We start from the raw sequence: 27,350 nt of genomic DNA on the forward strand, positions 1-27,350 counted from the left end.
AGCAACCCTAGGAAACAATATTCTTGAGTGAATGCGTATAAAAGTGGAGGTCATCTCTTTGAATCTTCAGTTGTTTTCAAACCTTGTATCGTTGACTGCCCTAATAACCTCTCTTCTGTCCCATGGGACTGAGCAACTTACCTCCCACCATTAGCATCCCTTCTCTGCTCTGTGTCATTCTCTATTTTTCTCAGCTAGGTAAATCAGACAGTAAGTTTAAAACAGAGTCATTGGCCTCAAGTGGTGCTCAGCTTTGAGTTTCTATCACAGAATCACAGATTCAGAGAAGGCCATCAGTATGTTTGACTCTGGCCCTCTGCTGGCTGTAGCATTTGATCAGGTTAGCTGTTGTCTTTCACTAAACCCTGCTCTGGTCATGTGCTTATGCTTTCAGTATTACAGCTTTGGACATTTTGTGACCCTAAGATGGCATCAGTATTCTCATTGCAGTACTTTGTTATGGTGCTATGCCTACCATTTGCCACCGGGAGGAACCAGAAGAACGACTTGTTCCTTTTGAGAGGCCTGCAGTACGGTGTGGAAAACATTTCTCATCCAGAGTTCTGTTACTGGGGGAGTTACGCCTTGACTTTGTTGTAATGGCCAGGGAGACTGAAGATTATTAGTATTATTAGTGAAGAATTATGAATTAAAAGGTGCTTCATTCTAGTACATGAGGAGCTGTAAAATTCCTGCTGTAATACAGCATGATGCAAACAGGGAAATTAGAACACTAGAAGTGGCAACTTCCTGCTTTCAAAGCTGATGGGATTTTGTATCTCTCCTTCCACTGCAAAGCATGCTTATTTGTAGTGCTTGTAGCTCTTTCTCCTGCAGAATGGTCTTATGTTCCTCTATATGATCATAGGTAGTACTACCAAAAACCTAAGTCCTTTCACTATGGCATTTACTTCTGGATGAAGCTAATGCATTGGCTAGTATCCTAGTCCCTATCATAGGCATACTGAAGTGTTAGATGCTTAAGGAAATGCTTAGTTAGTGAAATGCGTTATCTATGTGAGATTGTGGTACCTTCTAAAATAGAAAGTTTAGTCTTAATTCCAGTAACTGCTCTTTGTTAGATTTGAGCCTGTTGGGAGGTTCAGATCAGTACTGCTAGAAAAAGTGCTGCTTCTTTTCCTAGTGCAGTTTTCTGTATGAGAAGCATGCCATGCATTTCAGAGGCTGAAAAGAGCAAACACTTTTGTGGTTATTTCTGCAGTGTGCGTTTAAGCATAGCTGTCCCAAGGTTGAACTCTTACCTGGCAATTCCTGCTCTTTATTGGCTCTTCTATCTCTATAGCAAGTCAGTTCAACGTGATACATACTGTTTGTTATTTCAGTGTGACCCCATATTGCTCTCCAACCTTAAAGTCAGGCTTTCTACTCTGAAATCAGAGCACAGCTGAGATGGCAGCAATGATTGCCTTTGCTGCTGCACATGCAGGTCCTGGCCAGTGCTCTTCTCAGTGCTGAAGGGCTCATCCTAGTCTCTGCCTATGGCTCAGGATGAGGATAGTGTTGATCTAACACAAGGTATATATTAGGTGCAACACAGAAAATATTTGCTCAAGGGCTTCCACTTTACTTGCTTTTCCAGTTCTGCTTAAAGTCACTAATAAACTTTTAAAGATTGCTTTGTTGTACGTGCTGCAGAGATTATACGTATCTATCGTGAGAACATAGTGTTTGGAAAGCCATGCAAGATCTTGAATGTTCATCACCATTTGGTGTTAGGGCAGGTTTTACTGAGTGACACTGCATTAGCAAGAGACAACAGTTAAAACATACTCTTGCTAACATCAGTTATTTTTTGCTGTACGTTTACATTCTGTCTGCTTTGCAACCATGGGGCAAAGTTAATGCATAACAATAGTTTTGGTAATGAGAAATAGTGTGAAATCAACCTTCATAAAGCATTTTGTTCATCTTTTATTGCTTGTTATTTTCTCTGCAAGGGAATGTTAGAATGGAATGGTATCTACTGATTTAAATACCTTGTTTGTGCCTTGTTTATACCTTGTTTATAGCTAGGCAAAGAGTACTTCTCCATTTTATTCCTTGGTGAATGGCATTCATCTTTTGATTGTTCCTGCTAACCTCTTGTGTAAACTGGATTAGGTAAACCCTGATTGCTTGCATCAGCTGGGGCTTTTATACATGTTTGACCTTCAAAAGGAATTTACTTTATGTTTTTATGAAGATAGATTGGAAGAGATAAAAAAAAGATTTCTTTGAAGTATTTGGAGCATTTCTTAACAGACCTGGGACAGAGCTACTTTGGTCAGTGAGGCATCTTGGCATCATTCAGTTGTTTCTTCCAGTCTGGTATAAGGTGGAGGAAACCCTCTTCTGAGCTTGTTTCAGTGGCTGTAGTGCTCTGGTTTGAGAACACTGTGGGCACTGTGCCAGTTAAGAGCTTTCAAAATACGACACAGCGAGAAACGTTTTCACATTTAATTAAGGCTGAGCAGGTCTGAGAACAAAGGTACAGATTACCTACAATTCATTGAAGCAGGACTTTTGATGTCTCTGGCTGAACCAACTTATTTCATTTGTTTCAGGGGCTCAGTTTCTGAGGACAGAATAACAGCATGAATCAAGCATGGCTGAGAGCTTGGACTAGTACAGAACTGCATGAGCTTTTTAGCAGCAGGTACCTGCTTTGGCTACTGATACGGCCACCAGGTTGCACCCTGCTGACTGCACAGTATCAAGGGTAGGTGTCTGAGCCCTGTCCCTGCTCGGCTGTGAAGATTAGGGCTGCCTGTGGAAGCTTGGTGAAATCTCATGCAGGGAGGCCTTGAATTGTCAAAGGCAGGAAAGCTGAATTAGTGCTTTGAGAAGTCCTGAGGTGCAGGAGGGAGGAATGTTCTGGTAAAGGGTTCTTGTATTTCTGTCAGTGTACTGATTATGTGGTTTCGGTAGTAGGCTGCATCCAGTACTGGTAATCCCACATCTTTCACAAGTATTCATGTCAGAAAATGATTATAATGCCAGGATTTTGAGAAGAAAACTGCACTGTTTTCAATCGCACCTTCTATTTTTAACTGAAATTTCTGTGGTGGGAGCATTTTTTGCAAAATAGTTGAGTCTGTACAGAGCTGTTCAAACCAGGGCCTGTCCCATTTTCCAGTGGTGGTGGTGTAAGCTGCTTCACACAGCAGAGATGTCATTTACACAACGAATTTGCTTTGTTAGTGCTGCATCAGTTGCTGGCTAGTGCAAGTAATGTGTTTACACGTAACAATTATGCAAAGAAAACAGCTTCATAGGGTTTCTACAGAGATATCCACTTGTGGGAAATGCGTGTTAGTGTAAGATTTTTCTTCTCTTGTTGCTTTATTTCCCAGATAAAAATCAGCTCAGTACCATACTTAGCAATTTCAGAACAATCTCCAGCAACTGCTGTGATTAGAAATTGACAGCCTGGACATTTTTTCTTTGTTGTTCCTAAGCCTGAAGTTTGTGCCTTTTGTTCTTTAAGAAGTGCTAATTTTTGTCAAAGGAAGTCACCTTCTCAACATATGGTCATTTTCTATGGTAGCTTTTAAAGAGTAAGATCTTTTCATTTGTAGCTATCCTAAAAAAAAAAAAAGTTATCTTGTAGGCACTGTTGCTATTTGTTCTCTTGTTGGTTGACTTTTAAAACTTATTTGAACAAAATGGCTTTAGAAAATGGATGGTTATCTTGATCCTGGTTGTCACAAGTCAGGAAAATGTCACTTGTAAATATTTAATGAGCCTTTGTGCAACTGACCTGATCAAGTACTGGGTAAGGACACAGTAATAGGAGCTGGGCTTCTGTAACCCGGATCTGTGAGGAAAACAGAGCACCTTTCCTTTGCCAGGCTTTCTGTGATTTAACTTATTCGCTTGCATTGTACCTCACTTTTTTCCTTGATATTTAAAGTAAGTTTGTAAGTAATGTAGGGCTCATTGTTTGGAGCCCTACATTAACAGCTTGCTCCTCCTTAGCTAGTTTGGTTTTCTGTGTGGTTTTTCACTTAGGGTTTTCTGCTCCTTGCATAAAGGAGACAGAATACTGAGTAAAAGAAAACCAAGCTCTCCCGCTTCCCCTCAGCTGCATCTCTGCAGACCATAAAACCCCACCTTTTCATCTTTATGCATCTTGACACTCAGTTTTTTGCATTGTCCCCCTGTGTGGGAGAGTGAGTTTGAACATAGTTGAGAAGTCTGCGGTGACAGAAATGCTCACAGAATTAGCTGCATTGGAACTTAAAACTGCTACTAAATTATCACAAAGAGGAAAGTTAAACAGCTTTGATTTTTCAGAATGCTAGTAACTATTGAAATCTACAGTTTTAAATCCCCCAAGGAGTACAGGGAAAAAGTTAGGAGGATAGGTGTACTTGCATAACATTCTGGATGTTTTTGTGGTGCTATGTGTTTTCAGAGCCTATGTTTCCTGGTGCATTGTCAGCTTGTGAGCAGTAACATACAACGTGTGAGTGCCATCGCAGATGCTGATAAATACTTTCTTGGAAGAGTTAAATTTGTCACTTTCATCTCCTTTCTTGATGCCTTCTACATGCTACCAGTTTTTTGTGTTTTTTTTTTTTTTTTTTTTTTTTTTTTTTTAGCAAGCCCAAGAATAATTGGTTCTGCAGCACAACACTTCAGGGTGGTCTACGTGCCATTAGTTGCCCCCATGCAGGCCAATTGGCTGTAGTTCCTCATGAAGTCTCAGGGAATTCTTTTAGAAACACTGAAGCTCAAGAAATGAAACACAGCCTTCAACACTGAGGTAATAAGGCTGGCAAGGGATGTCTAGTTACCTTTTTTAGCCAGACATCGCCTAATGTCTGGCTACTAGTTACCAGTGCCTGGCTACTAGTTACCAGTGTCTGTCAGTGAATAGCCCTGGAAATGGGTCATCTCTATGTATTGCAGTATTTCTGTCTTTGATGGCATATTTGGCAGCAGTATGTACCACAACAGCAGCTTTGCCTCAGTACTGGTGTTACAAGAAAGACCATAGAGAAGTGCAGAGGGTAGAGGGACATGATTTTTTGTGACAAAGGAAGTGTGGAAAACACTGGGGGAAAACAGCATGTTGTTTGCCCAGTGTGCCTAATTTCCTGTCATTTCTTTATTACCCAAGGGAAAATGACAGAAGTACTTACTGTACAGCTTGTATTTCTTCCTGAGAAATTTGTTAGGATGAGAAATTTCAGATTGGCCTTTATAAGACCCTTATCCTCTGCGTTTGGAGCAGATAAAGATGCAGTCACCCAGTCTCCACCTTCTTCCTTTTTTAAGGTGGCTTGTATTTGGTTGACCAGGTAAGGATGACTGTCTAGTCACAGCAGTATTTTCACAAGTGTTTAATGCCAGTCAACGGAATGAGGAAGAGCCTTTTGTTTGGCTAGTTATCATAAGGCTGCATTAACTTTAAAAGCAAGAAAAAGCCAATGAAAGCATGGAACTGACCTTTACCAATATCACAATCTATGCCTCAGGAATGACACAATGTAATTGCTTTGACAAAAGAGCATGACAGTGCCAGGATGCACGAAGTGTGTACCTCCGGCTGGCCTTGCCAAAGCAGTAGGTACCCATTCCAGAATTTGGCTTTGGGTTCTCAGTGCTGCTGGGGGCATACCCTGGGTTGACTTGTTTCACAGTAACTTGAACTAACTCCCTCTTTGCAGGAGAGCTTTATTTGTGGCAGCTGGGGATCTTCCCTTTGTGTGTTCTTGACCAAATAATGCTGCCTTTGTTAAATTAAAAATGAACTTTCTTCTTTCGCTCAAGTCAAAACCGAAGAGATTAATACATCTCAAAGGGCAAACCCTGACAAAGTCACCATTATTCCTCCTCTTCTCTTTACTGCTGTGCCCGATGGGTGATGGCAGGCTGCAGAGCGCTCACCCAGGCCCTGGGGGGAGGGTGGGGAGCTGACAGCGCAATGGCGTGTCAGCAGATGGAGCCCAGGGGGACGGTGGGGCTCTGGTTACAGCTCGAGCACAATGTGGGATGGAGTGCCAAGTGTTGGGCTGACCCACAGAGAAAGGCTTTGAGCGTGTGCCAGGACCTGGAACTTGGGCTGAAGAATCCCCAGCCTGTCGTATCGGAACCGTGTGGCATCCTTTGTTTTTAAAGGACGATGAAATGTCAACGTTGTCCCAGTCTGGCATGGAACCAAGGTTAAAGTACCAGAATTCTCTATTGATTGGGGTTCTCCTTGCTGCTGTCTGATTGGCACTGGGGAAGCAGTGCCGGGCTGTGAGCAGAGTCTGTGCTGCTGCAAATGGACTGGCTGCACAGAGATTGCAGGCACAGTTAATCTAAAAGCATTCTTATGGCATGGGATGTCCTGAAAGATCTCTAACAGACACGTGAGCTGTACTCAGCAATACCAAACCATGTATTTTGCCCTTAATGCTCTCTTTTCAATTAGATAAAGAGGTGAAGGGCCTGGAGGACTTCCCGCACCCGAAGCTGGACTGCATTCGACTCCGTACACGGCGCTAACCGGGGCCGTAGGTTCCTTAGGGGCCGCGGCCGTTCCTCCGCCCACACGAAGTGGGAGGGTCGCCTCTCTCTGGCCGCAGTCTTGTCGCTGTCTCATTGGCTGCCTTGCCCGTCGCTCCTACGAAGCCCCGCCCACATTCCCCAGCTGGATCCGTGGGGCCCTGGGGGCGCAGAGCGCCGATTGGGGCGCGGTCCGCCGCCCCGCCGCGCTCCTTAACCCCCATTGGCCACGTGGGCGGCGGGGGCGGGGCCTAGCGGGGGCGCGGCTCGCAGCTGGCGGGGGCGCCCCGCCCGACCCGGCACTCCCGGCTCCGGCGGGGAACGCGGCCTCGGAGCGGCGCCGGTAGCGGCGGCGGGCGGCCCATGGGAGTGGGCGTCGCGGCGTGAGCTCGGGCGCGGGGCAGCCGGGGCCGCCATGGAGGTGTGCGAGAGCGGCGAGCAGCCGCCGCTGCTGCATTGGGATCGCAAGCTGAGCGAGCTGTGCGAACCCGCCGACCCCGACACCCTGCTGGGCCACACGGTGAGGAGGGCAGGGGCGGCCCGGGGTGGCGGCTTCAGGCCGGGCTGGTGGGCCCTGCGCTTGTTGCGGGGGTTCCGTAACACTGACTTCGGGAATATTGGCTTCGGGAGCTCTTGCGCTTTCTTGCACGACGTGCTGCTCCTGTTAGATCCACCGAGCGCAATTGGATGTCGGGCGGTGACTTTTAAAGACCCACCAGGAGCTCTTGGCTGTGGAAGGCCCTTCCTTCAACAGCTGTGCTGCGGTGGTCCTTTCTTTCCTTCCTCGACAAGGCAAGGAGGGGTGTTGTGGTGAGATGAGAGGCCCTCTGGGTGCTCCAGCCATGCCATGTGGTTGGGATCCCCGGGAGAAGAACCATGAGCCCACTTTTCTCCTAGTTCACAATCTCCTATTCCTTTAATTAGTGCCCTGAAACAGATCTGGTGCTTGCAGCTGTGGTTGTACACAAATGTGTCACTGTCTTGCTTTGGGGAGCTGTGACTTGGTTTCAAGTGTTGTTTGGCAGACAGAATGCCCCACGGTTGCAAACAGGGTGGCCGTCCCACTGCTGTTGGGAGTTGGAAGCACCAAGTGTTACCTTGAGCTGTGTTATCGAGGGAAAGAGCGTCACGAAGTCTGCACTGACATGGGCTGTGAGCCTCTTTGTTGGGAGCCACTTTCTACCGTTTATGTTTGTCTGTATGGATTTTGGCTGATTTTCTCCTTAGGTGCTTATAAAGAAAAAACTTCTTTAGGGGCCATCTTGAAGTGTAATAAAAAGCATGTAATCAATTTAGCTTTTGTTGTTTTTGGAAGAATTCCAAGAGAAGCCATCCGTAAAGAAATATCAGTGCAGCAAAGCGCCGTGGATAAGGTGGATGTAGTGGGGTGCTGGGAGCTTCAAGGGGGCAAAAAGAAAGCTTTCTGAAATGATCACTTTGGGGGAAAAAGCACAGATTTCCACACATTGAACTTTATTTCTTCTGCAAAACGTGTGTTGGTCTGCTTGAAGCAAAACACTGTGCTTGACATTATGAAGCACAAGCTCTCCATTTATGTCTGGCTAAAGCTTCATAGGATCGTTGAAATGAAAGCAACAACAAAATCAGTAAAAACCACCACCCAAAAAAAGCCCTCTAGATGAAACATCTGTTATTCTCCTGCCTTCTGCTTTCAACGTGGGAGGACTTGTTTGACCCAGCTGGTTCTGCTTTGGTTGTAAGCTTGTTTGCTGGTGTTACTGAAAAGAAAAGGATGAAAGGTGAAGAGCTGAGCCTCCTATGTCATGTCTGTGGCATCTTCTGGCCCTTGCATGATTCTAAGGTGCCTTGTAGCTGTGGGTGCAGCAGTGCAGCTGTTGCTTTGCTCAGAGATGCACGTTACCATGCAGGATGGACCAGTACTGATGCCTATGGATCTCAGTCCTTCAGCAGTGTGAAACTGGTGTCCTGGTGTTAGATGTGGGTCTGTCTCTGCCACATACCTGGGTGTGCCAACCCTTCTGGATGTGCTTGGGAAGAGCCGTGAGGTCCAGCAGTGCAAGCAGGGGAGGCAAAGGCAGAACAGCTGGTTGGCATGCATGGCTGCAAGAACAGGGATTCACTTCCTTCTGCAAGCAGACCTGTGTGTGCACATAGATTTGAGGGGGAGGAGGGCAGTTGTGTAGCTAGCTGTCTTTTGTGTATTTTAAGTTAAATTTTAACCTTTTAACAACCACAAAGGCTGCACATGGTATGGTGGATTTGAAGCCTATCAGGCAAATGTGGAAGTATGCATATACTTAAAAACTCAAATGCTACTTTAAGCTGCTCCAGCCTCATTACCAGGGCTGAATTCCAGCCTTTTCCTTTCAGCTGGTGATTCAGCAGCACAGATGTGAGGAGGTGCCAGACAGTAATCAGCTACACTGGGAGAAATGGGGACCTTGGGGGACTCAGCCTGGGATGGAAGGGTCTCATTCAAGTCTGTGTGCTTTGCAGGTGTATTTGCATGCTAGATAGCTTGGTAGCAGGTGTTTGTTTTTTTTTCCAGAGTGGTTGTGTTTCTTGTGGAAGAAAGAACAGGATTGGACAAGAGGGAATGGCCTCAAGTTGCACCAGGAAAAGTTTTCAAGTTGGATATTGGGAAAAATTTATTCTCCAAAGGAGTGGCAGCACATTGGAACAGGCTGTGCAGGGAGGTGGTGGAGTCACCATCCCTTGAGATGTTGAAGGAAAGGGTAGATGTAGTACTTAGGGGCATGCTTTAGTAGGGAAATATTAGTGGTAGGTGGGTGATTGAACTAGATGATCTAAGAGGTCTTTTCCAACCTTAATGATTCTATGAAAAATGTTCTAAGAAAAGTCTGAAAAGCTTCCCAAGGGTTTGTTCACGTATGATGTTGTCTGCCTGTAATCTTCAACTCGCCTGCAACTTGCTAGGCTTGTGTGTGGGTAATGCTGTACCCTAGCATTTTGCAAGGCATTATTATTGGAAGTTTTTTTTCTTTTTCCTGGCAGTCAAGCAGTAAGGGAGCACACAGCCTGCTGCAGCCTGGAGGGAGCAGAAGCACGACAGGCTGCAGGCTCCTCACTCCCTTCTCTGCTGCCAGTGAACCCTCGGTAGGCCCCAAGCAGGTGGGCTGGGGCTGATCTGCAGCAGATTTTTTGTCCTTTCCCAGCATTTTCTGTCTGTTTTTAACACCTTAGCTACTGGCTGCTTCCAATTGAAAGTCACCCAGGTTGCATACCCTTGAGCAGGCCTGACGTTGGAGTGTTGGAATGCCCCAACCAACACGTCACCAGTGCCATTTTCTGAGCGGCATTAGAGCTCAATGAAGCTGCTGCATCAATGATGCCACTCCAGGCACCTCACCCTCGGACTGCACATGCAACATGAACATTTGGGTTGGTGGCTGCATCATCACCTCCCCATTGGCCCTGAGAGCTCAGTGGTGGCGGTTGTCATCTGAGATGGGCTGGGAATCTTGGAGCCAGCCTTCCTCCTTCAGATAAAAATTGCCCATTGCAAGCCTCTGAGCTCCCCAGGAGCCGACGGTGACTCATTTCCTCTGCCACAAAAACACCACTGGCTGTTGCTCCGCATGCTGATGATTTCTGCAGAAATGGGGCATCTGAGTGAGCTGTGGATTGCCTGCAGTCTTCAGAGCCACGGCACTGGTGACGTTTAATTGCAATGGAACACAGTGCTTTGATTTTACAGTGTGTATTTAGTTAGAAGTTGTGGTTAGATCACAGCACGTGTGGCTGTGGGGCTGGCTGCATTTTAATCTGTGGTGGTCGCCTGTGCATAAAGTAGCTCTGTAAAACCCGGCATCTGTACAGGCTAATCCTATTTATTGTTTTGTTTTATTTTGGTGGGGAAAAGGTAATTCATTTAGTTGAAAGTGGGGTTTAGCCTGCTGCTTGCTAACAAGGAAACTGAAATCTCTCATTTTTCCATCCCTGTACACCTGCATATGGAGGACCAGATGGCTAACTTGAGGTGGAAAATGTGTAAAATCAGTACGTCCGAGGATTATTGCCAAACTCTTCCAGCAGAGAGGAGAAAAACGTGAAAGTGAGATTTTATTTTTAAGTAGTTTGTATACAGAATTTGTGCAAAGTGTTAAATTTTGAAAATAACTCCCCATATGAAAAGCATCAGGGTCACAACTGATTAGCAGCAGAACAACTTGTACTTGGTGTTCTGCACCAAAAATCATTTTTTCCTTTTCGTGTTTTCTTCCAAAATTTAAATACAAATATCATTCCTGTTTGCCAAAAGACGTGCCAGCTGCTCGTAATGGATTTAAACAATCTACAGTTTCTCTCAAAGCTGAGATAAACACACATGTGATGCTTTGGAACTTTTCTCCTACCCTCATATTTTCTGATAGTTATATTAGAAAAATAGTGGTATCGAGTTGCTGGCTCGTTGCATTTGGATTGTCTGTAGCTGTATAGAGAAGAGCTAGATCTGCAGTGAGGACAGCAGCTGGAAAAACTGTTAGTCTGTCCTGGGACTGACTTTAAAGCTTGGTAGATGAGAATGCGCCAGTGTGTAATGTATGAAAACGCTTCTTTTTAGGAGCATGCGTGTCTGTGAAGAAGGCAGATTAGCTGTGAGTCCAGCTGGGTCACACAGCATGGTCTGAGGATGCTGTGTCCTGCTGCCTTTCCCAGGTGCTGACCCCAGCTATAGTTGTGTACAGTCACCCTTGTGACCCTTGTGCAGACAGCAGCAAATAAAATAAAGATAAAATAAGTATAAACATAAATCACATAGGTCTGAGGCCAGCATGCCATCAGCTCTGGCTGTCTGTCTTTGTCTTTGCTTCTTGTTGCCTGGCTGTCACCTGCAGCATCCCCTGCCTGCTGCAAGCACTGCCATCTCTCTGCCTGACTGATGTGGGATGGAAAGAACTGTTGCAGGAGAACATCACTAGGTGAGACTTAGCAGTTAGGGGTAGCCACCTTTTGCAGATGGATTAGCTTAGCTCAGTGACATGCTCCACAGTCTGTACTATCTGCCTCCCATGAGCTTAAAGCATCCTTCCTCTAAGTTTTCCTGTTCCTTGGTGCAACTTTTCATTCCCCATAGGATATGAATTTGGGGAGTATCCCCCTGGGGTCCTCTTGCAGAAGAATTCTGCACCTGGTTTTCTGGGGATGGCACATTCCGTGCTGGTGTTGCTCCCTGAATCATGCGGGTGAGATGATCAGGGCTGTCTGGATACCCTTTGGCTGTGTTTTTTTTCTGGGTGACAAGACCTGACAGTGCGGTTCTGCACCTGGATGTAACCGCAGGCTGTTGCAGCAGCTGCCTGAGAGCTCATCCTCTTGAAAAATGACTTTCTTGCATGACAGAAAATAGTTTTCAGCAGTAGGTTTCCTGATGCAGCTTGCTTTGTCACAGCTCAGGTACTGGTGGTGACATGAGAGGGCAGGTGGGAATGCTTGCCTGGGGAAGAGACTGGTGGAATTGCATTTTGGGCTGAAGGAATGCACAGTGGAAGTAATCTGTCCAGCTTCAGGAGTGTGTGCCTAAATGTAATACTGGTGAGTGTGGGAGATGTAATGCAGGGAAGTGTGCATATATTATTTGATAGCAGTGGGCTGCACTTTGGGAACAAAGGGAGTTACTTAAAGGAGACATCTGCTCAAGGATCATTCATAGGGAGAGGCTGTTTGAGAAGAGCTTGATGTAGAGCAGTGGACAGAACCCCTTCCTGCTGTGTATGTCCCCTTTCTGTGGTATGTTTCTGAGCTCTCCATGGCAGGGACAGCTGCTACCTGTGTCCGGGAGCTTTCAAAAGTAGTTTGTGTCTTCAGAAAGCTGAACCAAGTTACAACCTTGATGCTAAATGAGTGCAGGAAGGAAGCAAGTGCTCAGGCGAATAAGGAGTGCTTCCTCTCAGGATGGCAAACTGGGAACCAAAGTAATTGGACAGAATAAAGAAAGGTGAAATGGGATAGACCTGAATTACTAGAGCTGTTTTGTAGCTGCCACCCATCCAAATGTGTAGCTTACTCGTGTGCTGACCTTTTGGCGCCTCAGCTGTGCCTTGGAAGCTACTCAATTTTCTTTCCTTTTTTTATTGCCATCTGCCACTAACCAGCTTTCAATCTTCTGTATGCGATCTGGCTCCACTGTGGTGACAAGCAAAAATCTATTGGAAAAATGTGACACCCACTTCATCTCTTTCTTCTCTGCCAAGAAAAAGCATTCCTCTTCTGCCATGCTGAGGCTGGCCCTGTCCTTATACACAGTCTGTTAGTTGTATGGGGTGGGAAAGGGAGACCATGCGGCTTTTGAGGTGCTCTGGGCAGGCCCTGGTGCTGAGAGCTTCTGGCCTGAATGATGCTGAGCTCTGATCACAGCCATGAACCAAGGGACTGCTTTATTTAGGGACTGCATTGTGAGGCAGGAGTCTGATGCCCGAGTTTTCCGGATAAAATTCAGAACATCTTACATGCTGTTCTGTAGCATGATATGGTTATGCTGGAGCCTGCACCGTTTGCTTCAAGAATGTTTGTCCAACCTACTACCTGTTAGGATTGTCTCCTGCCTGTGTTATTTGCTTTTTGTGGCTAACCCCAGAGCCATAGGTGTGGGCAGAGACCACCCTGCCTTGCAGTCCGTGTGATTAACTCACAGAGCTTTTTGTAGACCCCCCAAACTGGCCAATCAAAAAAGCCTTCAAATCCCAAGGCTTGAGTACTGAGCACGTCTCTGTTCCTTCTTCCTCACAGTCCAGTAGCGAATGTTATGTGCAAAGGGAAAAAGACTGCTTTTTATTTTTTCTCTCACTCCCCAGCAGGTTCTACTGTGACCTTCAGTGATCAGCTCGCCTGTCTCTAATTTTGTGTGGGTTAACTGAAAACAAATATTTTCATTTCTTCTAGCACCTGAAGAAATGGTTTGCCTGAGTATTTGTGGAACCAAAACTAAAGAGCAAAACGCAGATGCTGCTCCTGCCTTTTTCACAGCAGAAGCAGCAGTGTGGCTGGTGCCTGTGGAGGAAGGCTTGTGATATAGAGCTCCATGATCTTTGAGGTCTCTTCCAACCTAAGCCATTGTATGATAGTATGGCCAAGATGAGACCTTCACAGGGAATCAAGGGTAGGGCAGGATGTTATTTCTTGATAGCTGGTTTTCTTGAATCTGTTCTTGCTAGTGGAAGTTGGAGACATGGGAAAATATGACATCAGAATGCTTGCTTTCATACCTTATAACATGAGGCAGTGGTTGACTACAGAACATCTGTCTTTGCCATCTCCTGGTGTAACTGGGTGTAACTGGCCTCCTCATCAGCACTGGCCATGAGTTTGATTGAGTTCCCTTCCTTTGCCCTCTCTTCTCATCTCTGCCGATTCTCCTTAGGCAGCAGCACAAGGGATCTGGGGTCAGGGCTGCTGCGGTGTGTGGGGGAGGCTGACAGGCTACATTTCTTCCAAGAACAGGCATAGGTGTGAAAGAAAACCAAGCCAAACTTGCCCACATTAGGCTCTGCTGGAGCCTAAGCCTTAGCTCCCTGTGCACCGCTGTGAGGGCTGATCACACTGTGAGGGACATCCGTAGTGGTTGGCCCTGTGCCTTCTGACCAGCCTTAGGGACGTGACTCATGGATGTGTTTCCTCTCTGGGCTTTGGAGATCCATGCCTGCATCTCCTTCTGTCCCCTTCTCCCCTGGCACCCTTCTATTTCCCTCCTCCACCTCCAGAAGGAAGCGAAGCTGAGTGTGAGCAGCATGAAGAGCTAGTGCCTGCAGATATCAAATGAAAAGCTCTGGAGTGATCAAGGGAGGGAGCAAGCTGGCACCTGTGCAAGGCCTCCAGATGTGTGGTTTTGTGTGCTGCAGCACTATGCTGCACCCCTGTCTGGACAGCAGCTGGAGGGCCATACTTGGACATGGCTCCCCAAAGAAGCAAACGCTGTGCAAGTTTGCTATGGCAATGCTGTGAAGGGTGAATTTTCTGGATGCAGAACTTGTCTTCTCGTGCTTTGGTGCTTTGCAATTCCATTCCCAGTTGGTTGTTCTGCTCCTCATAGATTTCAGTGGATGATTTCATTTAGTTGTAGAATAGGTTAATTTACAGACAAGGATGACCAAAAGAGAAAGAAAAGGAGATTTAGATAACGTGTCAGGGAGAAGTATTTTAATTGAGAGGGTGGTGAGGCTCTGGCACGGGCTGCCCAGAGAAGCTGTGGTGCCCCATCCCTGGAGGCACTCAAGCCAGGTTGGATGGGACCCTGGGCAGCCTGAGCTGCTGGGTGGCAGCCCTGCACATGGCAGGGGGTTGGGGCTGGGTGGCTTTAAGGGCCCTTCCAACCCAAACCATTCTGTGATTTTATAAAAAATATTGCTTCTGTCCTTGCCCAGAGTGACTTATGGCCGCTCATTCAGCTGTCCTGATTTTGCACAAAGTTCCAGCTGAATTCCAGCCTACTGTGTCCACTGAAAAAGTTCTGCAGGGAGTCTGCTTGGGGAATTGGAAAAACGGTTTCCTGTTGCTGTAACTTGATTGTTGAGTTGCTGCAAGTATTTTGCAGAATCACAGGGGAGAGAGGGACTGAATTTACGTTGCTGTATTTTTTTCAGATAGAAACACATTTGCATGACCAAAATCAAAAGAAAAGTGGCACTATAATATTGAGAACTGTGTAGTGAATGTCTTTAAAAAATAAATAAAAATAAAAAATAAAATTAGAATCATTTCATGCCCAGAACTTTTTTTTTTTTTTTAGCTTTTGTGAAAAAGATGTGGGAGAAAGACATATGGACAACTCTCTCCACAGTAGCTTGTTTGGAACAGCTTTCTGGCAAGATTAATTGGGGATGAAAAGCTTTACTTAGTTTTAAGATGCAGCTTCAGTGTTCATGAGGGCATTATGTGATATGGCAGCTGGGTAAGAATCTCTGGAGTCTTGGTAGCTGGAGTAGGGCTATAGGGAATCTCTGGGATCATTTGATTTGGTGCTTCAAATTGGCAGATATTTGAAGAGGAGAAAAGGAGATTGGAAAAGCAGGCAAGGAAAGGGAATCTGTAGGAACTTGCATCTCTGAAGATGAAGAGACAACTGAGACATTACGCAGTGCAGAAAGCTGTACAGTCCGTATTTCAAAGGGCTATAGCTGTGGAAAGCTTTGCTACTGCCACAGCAGTGATGAAGATGCTGAAAAGTACTGTTTGGGGGCATGCATGGAAACCTGGGCCAGCTTACAGTCCAACTGTGGGTTTTTTAGTTCTTGACACCTGGATATCTGAAAGAGACTAATTGTGGGGAACTCCAAGAAGAACAGTAAAAATAAGTGTCTGAAGTAGCTGGTTAGTGAGGAAAGATGAAAAGCATGAACTCTGTCTTGCTTTGACAGGTGTTTGGAGGAGGATGGGGAAGTGATATGATCAGAACTGTTTATGTTATGTTCGCACTAATATTATAGAGGTTTCTTTCTTGGTTTCATCTTGGAAGGTGAAGTATGTAATGCAGTTTTCATTATCAGTACCAGAATAGAGAATCTGCAACAGCTTTGCTTTCAGCTGTGGTTCTTGTTGCATGCAGGTGATGAGAATCTCTGCACTCCCAGCTGATCCCTTTATAGCTGTGTGCTTGGAATAAAATTATCGTTGTCACAAAGGGATGTATGAATCTAAAACTGTCATTATGATGTTCTTTTTTTGTTTGTTTGTTTGTTTTTCCAAACTGTTGATGTTGTTTCAAAAGACCTCTTTTTGCCCCATGTAATACTCACAGGTTAGAGAAAAATGGAGCATCCATTTGAAGTAGATTTAGTAAAGTGCAGAGGATCGAATGATGCTCAGCTAAGAAAATCCAAAGGGAAAAGGCAGTGGTGGCAAGCCTAAATGCTACAAAACTCCCTGAAACCAATGAATGTGGAAATTCAATCAGCCTAAAAGATCCCAGACAAGTCTGGCTTTTTGACACTGATTTTCTTTGGGTCATGACATCATGATGGAAAAATTGAAAACATGAATTGATTAAGGGAAAGAGTAAGGGGGAGAAAGTATGAACTATACACTGGGAAACCTGGTGCCAAATGTATTAAAAATGCAGAAGGGCTGATACAGGACCATGTCGGTAGAGTAGGATAGAGATATTCAACTCAGTGGAGTTAAATCATTTATGAAAAGCAAATACAGTTAGATGAACTATAGCTTTCATTCTTTGAGATGAAAGATTTGAAAGTAAATGAAATCTCGTTGGAAGTAATTGGTGATTTATCTTGCTCTGTTTGAAAGTATACTACAAAATACATAAGCAATAAAGGGACTGAGTGAATAGACACTAGAGGATAAATTTGCTGGGTTATGCAAAAAGATAGCAGGATGGAGGCCTTAATCTTGTGGAAAAATGCAGAATGGGAATCACTAGCTGGACTTCAAGACCCAAACAAGAAATTAGGCTAGTGTTTTAGGAGAGAAAATAACTGCTGTAATAAACTGCAAGGATAATTGATCAAATAGTGATTTCTCAATCGTTGCAGCACACCCATGTGCTTCTCTGGAGGTTGTATTTCAATGAAGGGCAAAATATCAGACTATGTAAGAGAGTGCCTCAGGTAAACTTAGTGGACTGGACATGTTGGAGGGTCAGACTGGGAAGGTTTCATAGTCCTTTCTGGCTTTAAATGCTATAAAACTTTATTGCTGTACCCGTTGATTCTGAGTGCTGTGAGGCAGACCATACAGCAGCGCACGTAGTGACTCCTTGTATCTGTCCAAATGCATCGCAGCATTTGGCTGTTCTAAACAGCATTGATTTCAGCAAAATTCAAATAAATGCTTTGATTGCTTTGAGCTGTTTTGAAGCACTTCTATTTATCGTGACATCTCTTGGCACGTAAAGAAAGGGAACAGCACATGAAACGTGGGAAAGGACAAAACTTTCTGGTAGAGGAAGGCATTTGTCTGAAAATACAAGGTTACCTTTTACATATGCTTCCTTGTTGAAGTCAAGTACCAAAGACTGCCTGGCATTTCCTCTACCTGTCTCAGAGACTTTCTAAAAATACACTTGATCTCTAAAATGCCACTTTGTCCAGAATCTTTAGCCTTGACAAGTAAAAAAGAGCCTGTTCTAAAGGCAGAGAAAAGGAAAAAAGCAATGCAGATGAGACGAGGGAGGAAAAGCCAGTCTATGAGGAGGTACAGGTAAATACCCAGACAAAAGAAGAAAGGTCTCTGGCCTTCATTTTAAAAGTAGACCTAGTGGAAGGTGGCTGCTAATATGATCACAGCTGTATCGATGGGACCAACCTGTGCCTTCTTTTATAACAGCGGAGGATTTTCATTGTCCCTCTGCCTGTTTTGCTGTGATATTACAAGTCAGTGCTTTCTTCCCACCTGGAGGGAGCTTAAAATCATTGTCTGTGGCAGACCTTACCTTATTGCTGTAGAACCTTGGCATTGTTTTCATGAGCCTGGTAGTTTGCTAATTGGTTTGTAGTCAGTCTCCAATAGTTTATGGGATACTCCATTTCAGTTTTGGCATGCAGGTTGAGACTGAAGGAAGGTGCCTAGAATGTTTGGGAAGGGTGAGAAATGTTTCTTCCTTGATATTCTCTGTATTTAGCCACATGACATACAGAAGCTGCTGTCTTGAACTGCTCTCGTAGCATAGTATAATCTCCCCTAAGATTGTGCCATTCCCCTGCTTCTTGATCCCTGCTTGTTCCTTGCCTCCCCTGTTTAATTTGCTTCTTTGAGATGTACTGGAAAGAAAAAGGCTTTTTTCAGCATGGAAAGCAGGTGTGGTCTGAAAACCTGTATGAAAGCTGTCTTGGAAGCAGCAGCAGTCACCAGAGGCATGCCCAGCTTCTTTCAAGCAGCACCGCTTCTCTTTTTGGCACAGAATGCCTGGTGCACCTGTGGTATGCTGGTGTGGGGAGCTAAGCTGAAATGGGCTCTTCTGGCCTGCTGCTCGGCATCTGGTGGCCTGCTGGAGAATTGCATACAACAGGTTTGGCCAGGAATGCAGCTCCTCAACTTGATCTCATTAAACTGGCCAGGCTCTGCTGGGTCAAGCAGAGGAGGCTGAAGCTATGTATGCTGATGGAAGCCACTGCTTCCACCCGTTGGAGTACAGAACAGATGAGCAACCCTGGTCGTTCAGCAATAGCTTATTTGTTGGGCAGAGGAGTGCCCCTGTGATTGCTCTTGCCATTCTGCTGTGGGGAGATGACCTGCAGCAGCAGGGTGATGGTCCAGGATGGGTGCAACAACTCAAGCCACCTGGATGCCTGTAGCCTGAATGTGTGCTTAGCCCTCTCCTGCGATTGACACTTGGTTGCTTTATCTTTGGAAAGCTGCCTTATCTCATTTTTGCTTCTCATATGTGGTGCAGCTGAGCACTTCGCAGCAGTAGAAGCAGCAGTGCGCAACTGGCAGATGAGGAACAGATCTCATTTTGGACCAGATGTGCCCATATTGAAACCATGTGGAAGGCCGTTGCCTTCACCGCTGAAGCACCCACGTGGGAGCTGGATGCTACTTGGGCTGCAGCCAGGGAAACGGTGCAGAAAAGATGGAAATAAAAGCAGAAGTGGGATGTAAAGCTTGTTCTCTGTATTTTTCTTTTCTTCTTCATAGAAAGGGATGGGGGAGGGGGAGGGGTTTAAACAGCTCTGACTTCTCAGAGTACTTGTAGAATGCCTCAGAGGTGACCATTTTCAATGATAAGCCTAAACTGAGCCCTTTTAAGGCACATCCAGGCAGGTGTCCTGAAAATCTGGCTTGGTGCTGCTGCAGAGATGTCTGACTGGAGCTCTGGTGTTGGAGCCAGGCAGATGGAGCTGCGCCAGTTTAGTCTAGCAGCAGGGAAGGAATGTGAGTCAAAGGTCCGGGGAGATGATTGCACCGAGTGGAACAGATTCCAGAGAAATTCTAAACCAGGCAGGGGTGCGGAGAGACCTTGTGGCAAACAGGGCAACAAAGTGGTGCAAAGACCAGGCTGTAACTCCGATGATCTGCAAAACATACCCAAGAGAAACGGCTGAGAAACAGCTCTTCAGAAACCTCTGTTGCAAGTGGATGCTGTACTGTCCAGAACATGTCCCTGTGCCACCTTGAGCAATTCTTTGAGCGTCCCCCGTTTGTTTGGAGGGAAGGGTGCCTGCTTGCATCACACCCCTGAGCCTCTTCTTGGAAGCTCCACGCAGCCCGCCTGCTTCCAGGCAATGACGCAGAGCGGGGAAGTGGAGCCAAGCCAAACAGGGACGTTCCCTGCTGATGGACTGAACAGCAGTGCCTCTGTGCCTTGTGAGCAGTCCACAGACAGGCAGTGTATTTAAATGCTCCAGACCAGTGTTAACTTCTCAGAGTCCTTGTTTTCCTCTTAGTAAATAATTCTTCTATCCCCAGAGGTATATCCCAGGAGTTTGTTTGAAGGGGGAGGGATAGGAAGGGAGAAGGTGAGAAGGGAAGGAAATTCTTTTTTTCTTCCTCCCTCTATTGTTTAAATTGAAGTAGCTCTGCCCCATTTAGATCTTTTCTCCACTATAGAGTCATAGTATCATTTCAGTTGGAAGAACCTTTAAAGGCCATCTGTTTGAACTCCCTGCCATGAACAGGGACACCCATAGCTACATCAGGTGCTCAGAGCCCCGTCCAGCCTGACCTTGAGTATCACCAGGGATGGGGCACCTGCCACCTCTCTGGGCAGCCTGTGCCAGTGCCTCACCACCCTTACTGTAAAAAGCTTCTCCCATGTACCCAGTCTAAATCTCCCTTTTAGTTTGAAACCATTTCCCCTTGTCCTATCTATTACCTAACACACAGTGTTTTTAACTTGTGAACAAGCTTTCATGAAAAGGCTGAAGTGTGACAACTGTAGCGAGTAAAAAGAGCTTCCAGTACCTTACTGGGAAATGATTTAGCTGCAGGATGTAGTGAAGAAGACCAAGGAGCAGCAGAGGGAAGTGAAAGAGACTGGGAAATGATTTAGCTGCAGGATGTAGTGAAGAAGACCAAGGAGCAGCAGAGGGAAGTGAAAGAGACTGAGAAATGTTTGCTGCTTTAACCAAGCCCTGCCCAAGAAGTTGGGTAGTACAGGAGTGTGTTTGGGGTTGCATGGCGAAGATGTTGCTTCTGCTCCAGTGTTGCTGGTTGTCTTGTGAAGGTTACTTTGTTTGATTTAATGTATCTTACCCAGGCTCAGCAGCTGCTGCTGGATTACTTTAGATAAGGAAACTTCTTCCTCTATTTGCAAAGTACAGTTTGGAGGGCTCTTCAGAGGGTTTGGACTGGACGGACTGAGTGAGGACAAGAACTGCACACCAGGCAGTTTGACTGAAGGTGGGAGCAAAATAGAATGGAGGACTCACTCCAGAATGGCAATAAAGACTTCTTAGGCCAACCAGGAGGAAGGATAAGAAAGTGGAAACTGGTTGTACTCTCACTTATGGGTGGAGCTGGATTCTTCTTCATATCTCTAGGATATGCATTGTGTGTTCAGCAGAATCTTAATCTAAAGATTACCTTTACCTTTCTTCCAGTGGTGTATATAGATGCCATTCTGGAAAGCTGGGCCTTCAGCTCAGACCTCATGAAGGCGCTGTCAGGAGGTCAGCATTGCTTTCTTTGGTCAAAGGTTGACTCATAACTTCTAGTGCAGGTTGGCTCAGCCACATATTTTGGTTGAAATGCTGGCTGGGTATGTAAGGAGGATAAAAAGAAGGAAAAAAAAGAAGAAAAAAAAACAAGTTGATAAAGGATGTTTTACCAGAAAGTGGTGCAAATCCAAGAAGATCCAAGTGTGATTCCCCCTTCTCCAGAGGCTTCAAGGGGTGCACTCAGCCTTGGCAAGAAACATTCAGCTGTCCACTAGTGTATTGTTTTTGTTGAAGATGTGTGGTATTTTGGAGGATGCTTCTGTAATTTAGGGAAATTATGGAAGCATGCAGTCCGAGACAGAGCATATCAGAATGTTGCATAGTATGGAAGTCTTTCTAAAGAAGAAATGTGATCTGATAACTATTTATTAAACTAATTCCTGTTACAAGTTTGTAGTTGTTGCTAGCTGACCCTGATCCTGTAATGAGCTGGAATGACAAGGGAAGTATCCTGCTGTTGAATATAAGGCACTATCCAAGTTGCTCGTCTGTGTTCCTCATGCACTGTGTGTGGATTATGTCCTTGCTCAGAAGACACATATTTGGTATCTGGTGGGAGGGCAGGAGCACTAATGCTTCTGAAACAGTGACATCCTAGCTTGTCATGCTGTGTAAATAGTGAGGGAGGGATTTGTTAGTTCTCGGGTACATCTGTGGTGTGGGAGGGTGGTTACAGACTCGGCGGGCTATGGAAGGGCAGCCGAGTGAATATTTTGCTGCAGTTGTCACAACTATATATGGAAGACCAGTAAAAACACTGCAGTGGTCAGGCTGCTTACCAAAAGAATCTCAGCTGAATTTTCTTTTCTAATTGCTTCAGCATGTCTGGCTTGTTTCTGAAGTAAGAAACAAGTCAGGTATTTTGTTTGTGATGGATGGCAAATGGTCTGGAGAGCAGCAGATAGCTCAGCTTGAGGCTGTCCTTGGTGATAAAAACATATTTGCCACCTAGTCAAGTCTTTTCCAATGGAATTTAGGAACATCATTGGAAGCAGATATTACCCTCAGTAGGGAAGGATGACACACGCATGTGCACACTTAGCAGGAAGCAGTATAGCTGGTGTTCTCCCAAGACTTGTGGTGGCAGCCTTGAGAGTACAGCTTGTAGGACTGATTCTGCTGATTTAAAGCAGTTCTGAGTGCTCAACCCATCAGGGGTTTCAGAGTTGTGGTAAGTAGCCTGCAAAGTCATAACAGGCAGTTAAATTTCGTTGTTGCAACATATTAAGAGACAGCATGTTCTGATCAGGATGCATCACAGCCTGAGAAGCTTCAAACTGATCTGTGAGCTCATAGGGAGAGGGGACCACACAGTGGCCTGTAAGAAAGAGTCATTTATTCTAGAGATGCGTTATGATTACACAACTAAAACTTGGAAAATATGTTTTTTTTCCCTCAAATCATCGTAAGATGACAGTGCAGTGAAATTGGTCTTTAAAGTGCATTTTCACACACAGAAATTTTGAGAAGTTTTTAACAGCCGTCAAGTCACTCATCCCATTGAATGTCAGAATTTATTCATTGCATGAAATCTTTAAAGACGTTAACATCATACAAATTTTGATTCTTTCTGGAACTGAAGAGGGGACACGTGGGTACCAGCCTCGTACATACCAGGAGGTAGGTTTACATATCCTGGTACAGGGGTGCTTAAGTTCATGTTTAATTTCCAATGCCAAATGCTGTTCTGGTTACAAGAAGTCACTTGCATCCCCATATCTGGAAAATAAACACTAGAGTTTCTCAGTGGTTTGTTTTATTGTGTGAATACAGAAAAAGAAGGGTTGCCCATATTATTGAGAAATATCATAGAATCGTAGAATGATGGGGGTTGGAAGGGACCCTTCAGATCATCAATTTCCAAACTCTCTGCTATAGGCAGGGATATCTCCCTCTAGACTAGGTTGCTCAAAGCCCCATCCTGCTGCAAGAATTATAGGTCTTATTTTTGCTTTCCTTTACTGTGAAAAAGGCAGTGGACACTGCCATTAAGTTCTGTGGACATCAGCCAGAGTGAGCTAGTTGTTGCAATTACATCACCAATTACATCATCCTTCACACCTGTAAAGGGAGCTGTGCTTTGTGCAAAGCAATGCTATGTATAGGAAACAGCACCAGGTTTCTAGTAGCTATAAGGGTATCTCCCTTAAGACTCTTCCAATCCCCTGGTTTGACTTCTCTTAGAGGAAAGTGCCTTATGATCAAATTACATGCCCTTTAAGAGGGTCTGGTAAGCAGTTTGCCTTGCTTGGCAATTTGGTGGGAGCCAAAGATTGACCAACTGTGTGTGCAGGAGCTGCTTTCTTCTGGCACCAAACCATTGCACAGACAGTGCTTCTGCAGGTTGTGGATTCAGCAGATGTAGATGAGCATCTGCTTCCAAGGAGAACAAGCCCTCCAAGTTTGACTAGGTTTTTACCCTCTTGTCAGTTAATAAGTTTGTCTGTTTGTAATACTTTCCATGAGCTATGTTTCTTCTGGACTTGATGACCTCATAATGAAAAGATTGCTGGAAGGATCAAAGTCTGGGAAGTGCTACAGCTAAAAGGCAAATCCCAGGTGCAGCATAGTCTGAGTAGAAATCCCCCGTGAGGCAAGCTGCCACTGTAAGCAGTGCAATTTTGATAAATGGATGGAAAAAATGCCTTTTTTTCTTGGAAAAACTTGAATTATGCAGCACTCAATGTTTAGGCTGCTAGTGAGCAGCTGTGAGAAAATCATGGAACTGTGTTCGTTACCTAGTTGGCTTCTTAAATTAGATTTTTCCTGATTAACCACACAGGTCTCGAAGGTAAGAATCATTCTTAGGAGAGAAAGCAAGTGACAGTGTGACTGTGGCTCTAGTCAGGTGTGCTTTTCTTGGAATACTAGGCCCATTCTTAAATCTGCTGGTGTAACTGAACCTGGAGGAGCTCCCTCGTGCTGCTCCGCAAAGATGATCTGCATTAGCTTGAGTACTTCAGTAGGGAACATCAAACCCAGCTCGACAAAATTGGATCAGAGCAGTGGATGTGTGGTTAAACTGTTGTCTCCTAGGGTACAGTGACCTCTGGGAAGGATGGTGACTTAATCCAACTCAGTTTCTGGCAAAGGGACACATCATTGCAGATTATGCTCACTAAATAATTTTATTTTAGATTAGTGATGTAGCAATGCAGGGATTTTTTTGGTAATTCATGGAGTACCAGTGCTGCAAGATGCTGATAACCTGAGAAAGTTGGACATCACCTATTGGTGAAACTGATATTCAGGTCAAGATGTAAAAAAACTGCATATTTCTTAACTCTGTCGGCATCTGAAATCTGATTTGATGGCTTCAGTACTGGGCTTTGGACAATCCTCTTGTGTTCAGTTTGAGTTTTGATAATAGAGCTGGAATATCTGAGTAGTTTGCATGTGATTGCCTGGACTTGCTTGGTTTTCAAGATGTGCTCTCACGCACTGCATCTGGGCCTCATGAGCTGCTAGAAGACATGTTGCCAAACTACGTTGCATAGCTTGGTATTGTTAAAACACTCTTTGACACATGCTAGATTTTCCAGTAAGGTTTTTCTGCCTGTTCCTTTGGTTTTATTTGTGCTGGTTAGGTTAGCTGGTGAGCCACTGCCATAGGCAGAGAACACTGATTTCTCAGAGTTATAAAAGAAGAATGTTACACAGAAAGGAGGGCTAGGTAAGACTGTTGCCATCTAGCATGGAAGGAGTCCCATCAGAGCCTGCAAGACAGGGCCTATGAATAGGCTGGAGAGCATGCCACTGCCACGGCCTGCCTTATAACTGCTCCACCCACCCTCATGCACTCTCCACTTAAAAGCAAAGCACAAAAAAAGAAACCTTGAAAAAACACCCAGTCAGGACAGACAGAGTCAGGCAGCCTGCAATTAAAAAAGCCTGCGTGCTCTGTCACAGACATTCCTGCAGCTGCAGGGCTGTGGGGCGGTGCTGGGGTGGCTGGGCTGTCGGCTGGGATGGCGCATGTCTGGGCCCTGCTGTAGTCGGGCAGCCTTCAGGGGTTGGCAGGAGCTCTGGAGCTCCCGGTGTTGTTGCTCTGTGGGGCAGTGAGATGGAGCTTCCAAATTTCTGCTGCTGCTGCTCACCCCTGGCTTTTGGTGCTGACCCCAACTCCTTGTCTGCATGAGCTCAGTGTGAGCATTCTCCTGTCCTGGAGTTGCTATTGGGATGCTTTCTGGCATGCGCTCATTTGCTTGGCACAGGATTTTCTCACTTTGTATTTAGTTTTCAGACCTCAGACAGGCTGCCTTAATGAAAGAGCCTCAGAAACCTGCTTGAAGGGGAAAGTGAGCACTTCTCCCTGCACTGGGGGTGGTTGTGCCTGAGGCAAAGCCCTGGGGCCGCATGCAGCCCATGCACAGCCCCTGCTCTGTGTGCTGGCTGCCACAACAAACACTCCTGTGTTTCCTTTTGGGTTGGTGGGGAAGGAGCGGACGTTGGTGCCAACAATCAGGCTTTTCAGAGCCTGGGGCTGCTGAGACTCATGTTTGTGTGTAGCTCCAGATGATGTAAATCCAGGGTGTGTAGCATGTCAGGCGTTGTCAGTTCAACACAAAGCATGAAGAGTGGGCCAAGTGGGCCTTGGGCTCTGCTTGGGAAGGACAGACACCTTGTCTTATCCTGTGGACAGAAATGACAGGGGTGAAGATGTGTTCTTCCCAGTGTGAGAGAATGATAGTCTTGCAGACAGCAGCAGCACAGGGAACAGGAAGGCAGAGTCATCTCGAACTGGGGCTGTATTTCTAGATTTTTTCCTGAACTTGTTTGTCAGTGTTCTTGGACAGTGATGGAAGGATGTGGGTATCCCAGGTATGGACAGATACCATAAGCAAAAGGCACCTCAGAGGTGGCCTCTCACAAAGTTTCATCCCTGTTCCCAGTATCTCCAGGGCTCATCTCATGTGGCTTTAGGCTGAAGGAGGTGAATGTGTGCATGACCTCCAGGTTATCTTGCCCAGGATGAAGCTTGGGTATCTCAGCAGAGAAAGCTCGCCTGTGTCTGTTCCTGTACTGGTTGTGCAAGTGGTGTTTGGGATAAGAAAAGTCATTGTCATGGAAATTTACACACTGAAAAGCAAGATAAGGAGCTCTGCACACCCCTCACCTGCTCCCTTGTTGTACCTTTGTGCATCTTTTTTGCCCATTTCATCACCAACGGCCTTAGCCAAGTCAGTGCCATAGTTCTCATAAGTACTGGCAGGCAACCTCTGCGTATTCCTTCTTAACTGCTTTATATCAAAACACCAGCTTCAAAGTGTTCCAGGAAAGCATTTGAATGTGTGAACTGTCTGTCTGATGGGCATCCCATAGAAGTGAGAGATTTCACACAGTTTGGCTAGGTCTGTAGCCAATTTGCTTATTATTGCTCAGCAGTGCTGCATAATAATAGGAAGCTTTATTTACAGTGAATGATGTGGTATGAAAAGTCTCTTCAAGCTTTTATTCCTGCAGTTTTATCTCTGTATATGGCTATCTTACCAACTGCAACAAAAAAATGAATACAGATTACAACACATAAAAAATGGCTGCTTCTCAAGGTGTATCTCTGTTTATTTCCAGAGTTTTTGAACACTGGCTTGCATCAAGATCAGACAAATCTGATTAATTAAAAATGGCTATAGTGGTAAACCTTTAAAAACACATCAGAATGTCACTGTTTTTATTTGATTGGATTTTTTTGGTGGGGAATATGCAGTTTGAATTACTGTTAGCATGGCCATTTAGTCTAGACATATTTCCATGTTCTATCCTGACCTTTCCTGACTGGCTTAGCAAATCTGTTCAAGAGTATAGTTTTGATTGCCACTACGTATACTGGAGATTGGAGCAACACCAATGATCTGTTCCTTCCCTCCCTCCCAGTAACCGCCAGCTTGTAAAATACCACATATGGTCACTATGCTGAAAGCTGGATGGTCCATTTAAATTCGGTTTGCAGGCTTTGGAAGCGTGGCTGACTGTCCCCATAAAGCTCTAACTGGATGCTTGTGTAACACAATCATCTTGTGGAACAAAGCTATAAGGTCTTTTTGTAAAATGGTCTTGTGAACTCCCTTTACAAAATGTGATCCTGTTGAACATTATGAAGTGTTACTGTTCATTGTGATCTTGGGAAAATAAATGGGACTGGTAGTAGAAAAATATGGACAATAACTCTTTCCAAAGTGGAGTTCTTATTCCTCTATACTGTCCTATCCTTGAATTCTCAGTGCCTGTATATGAGCATCT

At 45.2% G+C, this 27,350-nt stretch overlaps 1 protein-coding gene across 2 annotated transcripts in view; it reads left to right on the plus strand.

The window, feature by feature from the left end:
* Nucleotides 1-6,886: 6,886 nt before the first annotated feature.
* Nucleotides 6,887-27,350, plus strand: part of CREB3L2 (cAMP responsive element binding protein 3 like 2) — a 72,070-nt gene continuing 51,606 nt past the window's right edge. For both annotated transcript variants that reach the window (XM_042889966.1, XM_042889967.1), the window contains exon 1: nucleotides 6,887-7,018. In XM_042889966.1, the coding sequence (XP_042745900.1) occupies nucleotides 6,914-7,018 (105 nt within the window). In that variant the 5' untranslated portion in view covers nucleotides 6,887-6,913. The remainder of the gene's footprint in view (nucleotides 7,019-27,350) is intronic.

This window comes from Lagopus leucura, unplaced genomic scaffold (assembly GCF_019238085.1).
Source record: "Lagopus leucura isolate 7727_CA_CO unplaced genomic scaffold, USGS_WTPT01 Super-Scaffold_100159, whole genome shotgun sequence".
NCBI classification, from domain to species: Eukaryota; Metazoa; Chordata; class Aves; order Galliformes; family Phasianidae; genus Lagopus; species Lagopus leucura.